This window comes from Myotis lucifugus, unplaced genomic scaffold (assembly GCF_000147115.1).
Source record: "Myotis lucifugus unplaced genomic scaffold, Myoluc2.0 scaffold_18, whole genome shotgun sequence".
Classification (NCBI taxonomy): Eukaryota; Metazoa; Chordata; class Mammalia; order Chiroptera; family Vespertilionidae; genus Myotis; species Myotis lucifugus.
This window is the reverse complement of record NW_005871066.1, coordinates 6,399,220-6,411,724: the sequence shown is the minus strand read 5'-3', so window position 1 is coordinate 6,411,724 and position 12,505 is coordinate 6,399,220. Positions and strand designations below refer to the sequence as shown.

The 12,505-nt window shown below is 39.4% G+C and overlaps 1 protein-coding gene across 1 annotated transcript in view; it reads left to right on the top strand.

Annotated features, from left to right (window-relative positions):
* Positions 1-12,505, top strand: part of CDK13 (cyclin dependent kinase 13) — a 108,586-nt gene that overhangs the window by 67,409 nt on the left and 28,672 nt on the right. Inside the window, exons 8-9 of the mRNA XM_023751009.1 lie at positions 11,526-11,627; positions 11,721-11,798. Coding sequence (XP_023606777.1) covers positions 11,526-11,627; positions 11,721-11,798 — 180 coding nt within the window. The remainder of the gene's footprint in view (positions 1-11,525; positions 11,628-11,720; positions 11,799-12,505) is intronic.

Below are 12,505 nucleotides of genomic sequence, written 5' to 3'. Positions count from 1 at the left end.
ATTTTTAAATACATACTTAATTCTAACATTCTTTATGGCAACTCCGTAATTTCTTTGGTGTAACTACAATGTAATAAAATATTAGTTAATTAGAATTCTTAAAAACAGGTATTTACTTTCACTGAATTTTTGCCAGTTTCAGATTAGTTGAAAAAAATCCGGTTTTGTTTGAATTTTTTAGAGTGAAAAAAAATCTGTTTATTTTCAAATCTTGCAGTGCCTGTGACATCATTCTGAAAGTTATTTTCATTGTTTACTGTTTAGGAGGTTGTTGAATGGTGTGTTTTGGGTCCATGTGAGTTTGTGAAACGCTTCAGAAACTGTGGTGTGGGTGGGTTATTGTGAACATGGCTACAGTCCCCTCTACCTACTTTAGCCAGAGCCTTTTTTGCTTTTGTTTTACCCACTACACAGCTATAACCCTCATTTTGTATTTGAGAAAACTGAGATCCAGAAAGGGTTGAGTGACTTTAAATATAAAAAAATACGTTGTTGGCAGAGTTAAAAGTGTATATATAGTTCAAGGTTTCCAACTCCCAATTTTTTATTCTTTCCATCATATATAATAGTGCCTCATGGTAGAAATTGAAGGGAAAAAAATGAATTGGTCCAAATGTGTACTTAATCCAACACTTCACTTGAAATATGTTTTTTGAATGACTAAATTTCAGTTCCTATTCTTTAGGGGGAAATTCTACTTAATTAAGGCATCTATCTGCTTAGCTGATTAATTGAGATTTCACTGTAATTAGATCATTCTTTCATAATACAGTATGTGTCTGTCATACTTGAATATAAACTCACTTTTTCTTGTTTATATGTTAGTTGTCAGTGTAGACTGAGAACAGCTAAATTACCATTTCCCATTTCAGATTATTTTTATGCAGATATTTGTTCACATTGGAATAGATATGTTCCAGAAAATCTGATTTTAAAGCCAAATTTTATCAAAACTTTTAAAATGTAATGTTGGATGTGCCATGGCTGTGGGATGTTCACTGAGCCATGGTCCTCATTGCCCTGCTAAATTCATATGGGAATTTTGAGCTTAGAGGAGCAGGAAATTTAAAATCTTTGCATTTTTATATAATGTTTACTGAATTTTTCTGCTTAATCAAATTTGTAAGATGAAAATTTGGTGTATCATTTTGTTTCATAAGTATCATATCCTTCAGGAATTTATATATTCTTTTAAAATTTATCTTTTTCAGATTTGAATATTTTCAATTTCTTTAAAATCAGAGAAGTAGGCTTATTTTGATGGTATGACTTTAAGAAATATATATTGTTCCAGTAAAGTTTAATAACATAACTTGATTTCTAACACTGAAACCTGCCTTTAACAGATTGTGCTGTGTTGTCCCATGTTTTCTGGATATTGAACTAAACATACAGCAAATGATTTTTCATTCATATTTTTAAAATTATAAACAGAAAGGTAGAGCTTGACCGTAATACTTATCCATCCAAATGTCAAATCAAAGAAAATATTACTTTGAAATATTTTCCAAGTAATTAGCAATAGATAGAATAACTAAAGGATTCAAGAAATTATTATAGGGTTTATTTGTTTAAAAATTGAGCAGATTTGAGCTTGCCACTTTAATAGCATCAACTACATCTTTTCACTCTTGTACTTTTGGATATCTTTTTTGAGTTTGAGGAAAACTGGATGGAGTTACAGCTAATATGGAAGAATTGAACACTGAGTGGGTGTGAACAAAATGGATCTCCACTGTCATGTGTACTGCAATATAAGAAAAAGCAAGAACTACTAGATTAAAATGAGAAGGAAAACAGTTGCTTTAAAAACTTGCAGAATCATTTTCTCATTTTGAACATTAATTATTAATATTTTATCTCATTTGGCATTGGGAAATAATAGATCTTGAGACCAGACCCCCAATTACTTCATTTGATTATTTTTAGTAACTATTTTAAGTCCAACTTTTCCTATGACTGATATGCCCTCTTTCGGGTTTTTATTTTACTAGATTGCTCCAGTGCTTTTCTAAATGATGGAATATCTCTTTTTATGTGATTGTCCCATATAAAAAAGTATTTGCTTTCCTATTAAGTTGAAATTAATTTCATTTTCTATAGAAGAAACTATAATTTAGCACATTTGCTTTTTTAATGCAAGTAACATAAAACATGTACGCTCTAGTCCTGGCATTGCTGTTTAATCTGTTGTGGAATATTGGGTAAGTCACTTAATATCTCTAGACCTCATAGTTCTCAACTTTAAGAGGAAGGATTAAAAATCTCTAAAATCCTTATTTATAAGGTATTGAAAAACATCTTTTATGGTTCTAAAAATTAACTGATCAAAATAAGTCTTGAAAACATTTGGAAGGCAATATCGCCATCTAGTGTTTTTTCATAAAACTACCATTAAAAGCAAAATTAAATTTCTCCAAAGCTCTATGTATAGGTTAAACGGTAGAGAGGTATTGCCTCTTTGATATTTATCCGAGGACTGGGTGAAATTATATTAATGATAACATTGTCACCTTAATGCTGATCTTATTACTTGTGTTCTTGCCTTTTCACTCAAGCTAGAATTGTAGTTATACATTTATAGTAACTTTCATTAATTTTGATTTATAAAAAGATTATCCTGATCTGGAGGATGCTTCTGGTATAGATTAGTGCAGGTAGCTTTGGGAATTCTAGATAATGCAGAGGATCTTCTGGGAGACCCTGGACACTGTAGGAACCATGGTAATATAAAAGATCATTCATAACATGAATAACAACAAATAATGTGACTAAACAAGCCTCAGAAATGGAAATCTCATTTAGATTACTGATTTAATTGTAATTTAACAAGATTAAATTGTACTTTTTTTGTGTGGCCCTAATGGAGTAGGCTACATTTTAAGCATATAAAATGGGAAAGGCAGTTTAATTCTTTCAGATAGTGTTACCATTCCTCAGTTACATTAATGCTGAAAACTTACAAATCTGAATTTCAAGCCTTGATCCTTTTTTTGATCTCTAAATCTGTGTGTTTATTGGACATAATCTCCTCCTAGATTATCTAAGTACCTTAAACATAGTTACAAAACCTATCTTCACATCCCCTCAAAAAAGTCTATTTCTTTTACTTTATTCTCCACTTTAGTTAAAGGTATTCAGTCATTCTCACATATAAATATCTCATATAGACTATTGCAAAGAAAATTTAATTGGTTTTCCTGCCTCTGTTCTTTTGCCCTAACATTCTTTTCTCCTATCTATCTATAATAATAAAAGCATAATATGCTAATTAGACCAGACAGCCAAACAACCTTCAGGACATCCTTCCGGATGAAGCCGGGGCTGTGAGGGCTGGGGCTGCAAGGTCCGAGGCTGTGAGGGCCGAGGCAAGCTGCTGCAGCTGCGAGGGCCGAGCCCCTTGCACGAATTTCGTGCAGCGGGCCTCTAGTGTTCTTATAAACTACCACCCCCACTTCCTAGTAATAACAGTGTTGAACTATTAGCACTTTCCTAAACAAGTTGGGCTCTTGACTACATTTGTGATTCTACATAAGTTGTTTCCTTTTGTATGGAATTGGACTTCCCTGTTTTATTAGTCTGACAAATTTGTGGTTTTGTGGGTTTTTTTTCTCTTCAATGTGCAGTTTTGACATTATCTGAAATCTTCCCTGAATCCACAGGCAACATCTGCACATCTTTCTCTATGTGTCCAGAGCATATTATTCATTCTTTTATGTAGTACATAGAGTATATTGTTATAATTTATATCTATATTGTCACCAGACTTTAAGGCTCTAAACAGCTACAACCATGGTTGGTTGGCTGGCTGTTAGTGCAGTGCCTAGCTTAGAATTTAAGTAAATATTTGTTGTTTATAAAGAAATGAACACACTTAACTAGCATTTGGCAGGTGGGATCCCTCGGCCTGGCCTGCGGGGATCAGGCCAAAACTGGCTCTCTGACATCCCCCGAGGTGCCCCAGAGTGTGAGAGGGCACTCTGCAAAGTTGCTGTCGTACAGGGTATGGAACGCAAACGCCAGTGTGCAGTAAACCAGATTCGGGGCCGACAGTGCCCCAGCAGCAACATAACCCACGAGCAAAGGTGGAATTGCGCAGCCCTGCAAGGAATAGGGCTTTCTCCTCTCTGGTTTTGGGGTGTGTCACCTGAGAACCTCTGCTGCCAAGTCACTGCAGCTTGGCAGCTCCTGCATTGAGCGTCTGCCCTCTTGTGGTTAGTGCGTGTCATAGTGACCAGTTTGACACTTAGTATATTAGCCTTTTATATACTAACTAGAGGCCCGGTGCACGAAATTCGTGCACTGGGGGATGGGGTTCCCTCAGCCAAGCCTGCCCCTCAGTCTGGGAGCCCTCAGTGGATGTCCTACTGATGGCCACAGTCTGGCAGCAGAGGCTCGGTGCAGCCGTCTCCGTGTGTGTGTGTGTGTGTGTGTGTGTGTGTGTGTGTGTGTGTGTGTCTGTCTGTCTGTCTGTCTGCTGGGGGCCTACCACCACCCACACCCTGAAGGCTTCAAGCAGGCGCCCCTCTCTGTTGATCACTCAGGCTCCTGGCCTCCACTGCATGTTGTACTCTCCCCTGAGCTGTGACCAGGGTGGGGCGCCCTTCCCTACTGTGGGATCCTCAGGGCTACCTAGGGAAAGGCACACAGGGGGGCTGGCTGCAGGCCACCATATCCTGCTCTGTGATCGTTGCTGCGATCCCACGGGCAGGTGCACACAGGGGCTGGCTGCAGGCCGCCATTTCCTGCTCCGTGATCGCGGCTGCGATCCCACAGGGCAGGTGCACACAGGGGCTGGCTGCAGACCACCCTTTCCTGCTCCGTGATCGCTGCTGTGAACCCATGGGCAGGTGCACACAGGGGCTGTCTCAGGCCGCCCTATCCTGTTCGTGATCTCTGCGGAGATCCCACGGGCAGGCGCACACAGGGGCTGTCTGCAGGCCGCCCTATCCTGTTCGTGATCTCTGCGGAGATCCCACGGGCAGGTGCACACAGGGGTTGGCTGCAGACCACCCTTTCCTGCTCCGTGATCGCTGCTGCGATCCCACGGGCAGGCTGCCCTATCCTGCTCTGTGATGGCTGCTGCAATCCCACGGGCAGGTGCACACAGGGGCTGGCTGCAAGCCGCCCTTTCATGCTCTTGATCGCGGCTGAGATCCCACGGGCAGGTACACACAGGGGCTGGCTTCAGGCTGCCCTTTCCTGCTATGGGATCTCCGGTTGCTCATCCCTGGTGGGAGGACCTGTTGGGGGCCTGACTGCTGGCTGACGGACAGCAGTTCCCGCCAGTGCCAGGGGATCTCCGGAGGGAGAGCTGGTTGGGGGCCTGGCCAGCAGCAGATCGCTGGGGTCACGCCTGCCAGCCCTGGGTCGGGTTGCACAGGGGAGCCAGTGATCAGGGTCACAGATAGCAGGCCCGGAAGGTGGCAGGCCAGGCCGAATAGCGCTGTCCCATCCTGCCTGCAGTATGCAAATTAGCCGCCATCTTTGTAGGCGGTTAACCGCCATCTTGACTGGCAGGTAATTTGCATAAGGCTCTGATTAGCCAATGGGAAGGGTAGCGGTCGTACGCTAATTACCATTTTTCTCTATTATTAGATAGGACTAGAGGCCTGGTGCACAAAATTTGTGCACGGGTGGGGGGTCCCTCAGCCCGGCCTGCACCCTCTCCAATCCAGGAATCCTTGGGGGATGTCCGCCTGCCGGTCAGACATCCCTCTCTCAATCCAGTACCACTGGCTCCTAATCACTTGCCTGCCTGCCTGATCACTTACCACCCCTGCCTGCTGGCCTGATGCCCCTACCTGCTCCCCTGCCGGCCTGATTGCCCCTAACCGCCTCTGCCTGCCGGCCTGATTGCCCTAACTGCTCTCCTCTGCTGGCCTGATTGCCCCTAACCACCTCTGCCTAGGCCCCTGCCACCGTGGCTTTGTCCGGAAGATGTCCGGTCTAATTAGCATATTACCCTTTTATTAGTATAAGTATATGCTAGAGGCCCAATGCACGAAATTCATGCAAGAGTAGGCTGCCGGGACCAGCTTCCCTCTGACACCGGGACCTGGGCTTCCCTCCAGCACCAACAGGCACCTGGGACCCAGGCTTCCCTCGCAGCCCTGGCTTGTCCGGAAGGACATCTGGCCTAATTATCATATTACACTTTTATTATTATAGATAGTTTCCTTTTACAATAGTTATTTTAAGGGGAAGCAGTCCTGTGACATGGGTGGTGTGAATATCATTATTCTTACTTGCGTTTTATAAATTGAAGTTTAGAAAACTGAAGTTTTCACATAGTAAGTGGCAGAGCTAAGTAAGAATTAAACTTGGATTATTTGACAGAAAAGCTACTTATTTTCATTAAATTGGAGTGCTTCCCTGGTTGGACTCTGGATGTAACCTTGATTACCTAAAAAGTATTTTACAGGTGGAGAGCTCAAGTCTGCTTTGGAGATATATGGCAGTTTTTTGGAGCTCTTTTGTAGCAAATATTGTCTGCTGAATTTCATTGTCTCTGTTATCTTATCCTTCAAATATTGTGTTTTATTTTTGCTTAAAAAATGTTACCTTATTACCAGGTTAGCAAGTGTGTGATATTTTAATTTCTGAATCTCACTTGAAGTTTCTTAAGTATGTAATAAGAAGTGAGAAATATTTTGGTAGCATTAAATATTTAAAATTACCTGGGATTTCACATGAAAGTTTTATTAGTAAAAATCCAATGACTTTACATTTTAATATTTTTGTTTGCCACATTAAGGTAGATAGTTTAAAATAAAAAGAAAGTGTTTTTATTTTTGGGTGTTAATTCCCCAACTGTTCCCAAGAAATAGTTCTGCTTTTATTTTTTAAAATGTTATTGAGATTTACAGAGGAAAATATTTAGTGGAAATTGAAATTCAGAGTATATAACATTGTCACCATTATTTCTTTTTAAAAAATATTTCTAAATTTTTAAATTGATTTGGGGGTGGGGGAGAGAAAGAGAAACATCAATGTGAGAGAGAAACATCTATTGGTTTGTCTCCCTCACATGCTGCGCGCTCCCTGACTAGGAATCCAACCCACAACCCAGGTATGTGCTCCGACCAGGAACTGAACCCACCACCTTTTGTGTACCGCAGATACTCCAGCCAGTAGCCACACCAGCTAGGGCAAGACCATTATGTCTTGATCTTTACAAAGTTTAGTTTTTGTCCATCTAAGAATGTAGCTCATTGGTATTCGTTGTTGTTTTTTTAATTTAATGGTGGAGAGATTTTGTGTATTGGGTGTGTTGCTATTTTATGGAATGTATTGCTTGGAATTTAACTATGAGGTTAAATTTGGTGTTCATCTATTTTTGGTTTTCCTTTTTTAAAGTATATTTGCTCTGTAACACCTAAGAACCCGACCATATGTTTTTCATTCCTGTTTTTCAATAGGAATCAGTTTTTTTGTGTGTATGTGGAGAAATTGGGTAGACATCTCTCAAAAATGTAATTTTTAAAAATTCATTAGAAAAAATAAAGCATCATATATGCGGTGTCACATCAGTTTGTGTTTTCTTTTTGTGATCTAACCAGGACCATCTTTAGAAGTTGACAGTAGGTAGCCAAACCTAGTTGACCCAAGTTTAGAATATTCATTTTTGAAGAGTCTAGATTTTTATTTATTTGTTGGATTTTGGATGATATATTTTCATACTACAACAGTACTTCAGTTTTCTGGGATTTAAATGTTCTCGTTTCTAAACACAGTTTCAGTGCCTTTTACTTTTGTCTTTACGTTTGTAAACACAGCATCCTGATCATAGCATGGAATATTTTCTTCATAATGCTCTAAACCAGTGGTTCTCAACCTTCTGGCCCTTTAAATACAGTTCCTCATGTTGTGACCCAACCATAAAATTATTTTCGTTGCTACTTCATAACTGTAATGTTGCTACTGTTATGAATCGTCATGTAAATATCTGATATGCAGGATGGTCTTAGGCGACCCCTGTGAAAGGGTCGTTCGATTGCCAAAGGGGTCTCGACCCACAGGTTGAGAACCGCTGCTCTAAACAGTTATTAACTGTGTGATTCAGTTGACGTTTTTTGTTAATGCCACCTAGCAATTTGCTTTTATGATTAAAGTCCTTTTGTCTGCATACTTTCTCGATGTTTGCTTCTTTCGCATTAAACACTAAATTGGAAAGTGATGTTTGGCACCTGTTTTGCAAAAATTTGGAATCATCAAGAAATTTTTCTTGACTTTAATAAAGCAGTCTTTTTTATTGTCTATTGTCGGTGTTAACTTTTAAATGTTTATTAGCCCAGCCGGCATGACTCAATGCTTGAGTATTGACTTATGAACCAGGTCACGGTCTGATTCCCGGTCAGGGCACATGCCAGGGTTGCGGGCTCAATCCCCAGTGGGGGCTATGCAGGAGGCAGCCGATCAATGATTCACTCTCATCATTGATGTTTCTATCTCTCACTCTCCCTCTCCCTTCCTCTCTGAAATCAATAAAAAATATTTTAAAAATGGTTTATTAAACTAGTTTATTAAAAAGCTTATTTAAAGTATGTTTTGAAAAACATTTAAAACATAATTTAAACTGCTAAAATGCTCTAAATGTTGCCTAGAACTTGAGATGTAAAATAATAATCTTATTTAAACTTCTTTCTCATTATGATTTAGTAACCTTTATGTGTGTAATTTCTCCACATAATTCAACATGTTTTTTTAAAAAACATCTAAGCCTTTACCTGTGTGCTCAGATGGTTGGACGTCATCCTGGGCCAGTTCATTTCCTGGTCAGGGCACATGCCTGGGTTGTGGGCTCTATCCCCTGTAGGGGGCGTGCAGGAAGCAGCGGATCAATGTTTATCTCTCACAGCGATGTTTCCCTCTCCCTCTCTCTTTCTCTCTCTCTAAAAATCAATAAAAACATTAAGAAAACCATTTTAAACATAAAAAGATTTTAAAATTAGCTATTTACAGATAGATTTATATTAATTTAAACATTTTCTTTACTATAGATAACTCGTTGCACTTTAGTAATAAGAGCATGGGTTTCATAGGCTTATAGACGCTTGAAATGTTTTAGAAAACTAGTCTTCATAATTTTCACAAATTTTGTTCTTTCACCCAGGTCGCTAATTCATGTATGTAACCTAAAGTTGCAGGCCCATAAACATTAAGGTGTCTGCCCTATGCCAGCATTGTTCAGGCTTTGTGTGTGGGGTTCATAATAAAGAATGGTTTCTGGGCCTTAGCTCGTTTGGTTCAGTTGGATAGAGCATCGTTAGTGGACTGAAAGGTCCCAGGTTCGATTTCAGCCAAGGGCACATGCCCAGGTTATGGGCTGGATCCCTAGTAGGGGGCATGAAGGAGGCAGCCAGTCAGTGATTCTCTCTCATCATTGATGTTTCTAGCTCTCCCTCTCCCTTCCTCTCTGAAATAATAAAAATATCTTTTTTAAAAATGACTACATTGAGCATGTATTACTATTTTTTTTTAAAAGAATGCTCTCTGGGGTCTTTTGACTCTTTGGGAAGGTAGAAAACCTAAAATAGAGTGTTTAATACAGTGGTTGGTGTGATACAAATTTCAGAATGTGAAAATAAATCTGTTGTAAACAGAAATAAGTCATTATGGAGATGGGTCTTTCACTGTGCCTTGAAAGAGGTACAGGATTTGATTGAGAAAAATAGGGAAGGAATTTCAAATTTATAATGAGATAAACATATTTTTAAAGAATGATTAAGTCCAGTTTAATTAGAGTAGTGTGATACTAATTTAGTATCTATATTTTAAAAGACCTTATGTGAAAATAAGTGGTTCTAGTAAACAAACAAAAATCACTAAAAAAGGTATTTTAATAATGTTAGAAAAGTCAAATTCTAATCTGCTATTGAACATATATTTCTTATACTATATTCCTTATTTTCACAATTTATACCAAGGTCAATCTTTTTTCCTGCTTTGGCATACTGTTACTATAGTCCTGCCTGTGATAATGCTGTGATGCCCAGATTGATGGCATATAGCACAAGTATTTAAATTATTTGGAGAAATTTGGCTGGGTGCAGGCTGCTGAGGTCTTACGCTATCTGGAACTTCAGACCTATGGTTAGTAAGAGGGAATTGCTTTATAAATTATACTAGAGACCCAGTGCATGAATTTGTGCACCAGTGGGGTCCCTCAGCCTGGCCTGCGGGATCAGGCCAAAACTGGCTCTCCAACATCCCCCGAGTGGTCCTGGATTGTGAGAGGGTGCAGGTCAGGCCAAGGGACCCCACTGGTGGCATGATCAGGGCCGGGGAGGGATGCGGGAGGTTGGCCAGCGGGGAGGGATTGTGGGAGGGCTCCATGGTGTGTCCAGCCTGTCTCGCTCAGTCCTGACCGGCCAGATCCCAGCAGCAAGCTAACCTACTGGTCAGAGCGTCTGTCCCCGAGTGGTCAGTGCACGTCATAGTGAGCGGTTGAATGACCTTAGCATATCATTAGCATATTACGCTTTGATTGGTTGAACGGCCAACCCATCGACCGGACACTTAGCATATTAGGCTTTTATGATATAGGATACTCCTTTCCTTATTCCCAAAACTGATTCAGGGCTAAGCCAACCTCAAGTGAAATACAGCCTTAATGGGGCATTTCCTATGAGATGGCCTTGGCATTCTTGTGATTCAGATGATATCCAGAAAGAGGTTTAGAGTTGATCTAAACACATAGTGATCAACCTGAAGTATATATCCTAAACACGATCAGTGCAAGAACCACCTCTAACTTCCTAAGACCCTCTTTAGTCATGTAAATCAGCAGAGTGTGATCATTCTCTAAGGATTGAAAACATTTTGCCAGAGAATTTGTACTGTGGTGGTAAAACTTGTCCCTAATACAACTTACTAGATAATCTCTTATATGGTAAATAAAGAGATATCGGTATATATATGCCCTCTCTGTTAGAAGGTGACAAAGGAATCATCTGATAAAGTATTATACCTGTTGCTAGTGATTTTTTGCAGCATAGACTTCAGCTACTACAATCTACATTTCTGTACTTTCTGTTCACATACTAAAGTGGATTGAAACCAATGAAAGATTGCCAGAGATATGCCCAGTTGAAAACTTTTGTTAGGTGTTCCAGTTGAAAATATATCTTGCTACATATTGGTAATTTGCCAGGTTTGGTCAAAATCAACTCTATTTAAGCCGGTTAATCTCTTTAAACATTATTATAGAAAGGAAAAGCAGTACTGAACAGTGGAGTTGATAAAAAGACCTTTCTTTGGCCACATTATAATTAAAACCAGCCAATTTTTATTTTTATATATTATGGGATTTTTCAGTTAATCACATTGCTCACATGTATTTTATAATCATATATTATCTGTCTGTATTTAATAGGCATATGAAAGTGATTTTAGTTAGGATTTTAGTTTTTTTTTTGAGCAGCCAAACTAATATTTCCTAAGAGAATTTCTCTTATTCTAACAGATACTAAATCTAAAGAGTTGGTGTTTTTTTGTTTGTTTTGCTTGTTTTTTTGTTTTAGTCGGCCATATACTAACAAGGTCATCACTTTATGGTACCGTCCACCTGAACTGCTGTTGGGAGAAGAACGGTATACACCGGCTATTGATGTGTGGAGCTGTGGGTAAGATAGGTTTATTGATTGGTTTAATTTACTTGAAACCTTTGTTAAGTAAAATCCATATCATTTGCTAATGATGGGTATTTTTTCCATTAGATGTATCCTTGGTGAACTCTTCACTAAAAAACCTATATTTCAAGCAAATCAGGAACTTGCACAACTAGAATTAATAAGGTAAGCTTATGATTTCATATTTGCCGAGTGGAGGTTGTTATACTCTGTAGGATATTTAAAATCTTTCAGAATGTTTTCAGAGGGAGAACAGCATGATTCTCTTGAAGGCTCTAATGACTGCTGAATGACAGAGAAACTAGAATGCAGGCACTTTGATCTAGTAAAATTAAGGATCTTAAGGTCTCTAAATCTGTGTGTGTGTGTATGTGTGTGTGTGTGATTAAATCAAAGGGCTTGAAGTAGAAAAGATGAGACTGGGAAGGAAAAAATAAATATGAGGGAGGAGAAAATGAATGGTAGATACATTTTCATTAAGTATGACAGGATGGAAGAATTAATGGTTTGGGATATTGCAAAGAAATACTCTTATTTTATATCCATTTGCATATATGTTTAAATGTATCTATATATGTATACACAGCAAAATATATTCATCATGAAGCATGGGTCTTCATGATTTGAGCCCATCATATGACCTAGGTTATAAGTAATTATCATACATCAGTCACCTTTCTCTTCATCTAATATTTTAAATAATTTTTTTTAAAAAGAGCTTTCCCGCCCTGGCCGGCTTGGCTCGGTGGATAGAGCATCAGCCTGCGACTGAGGGGTCCCGGGTTCGATTCCGGCCAAGGCAACATGCCTGGGTGAGGGCTTGGTCTCCAGTGGGGGGGCGTGCGGGAGGCAGCTGATCAGGATCTCTCTCA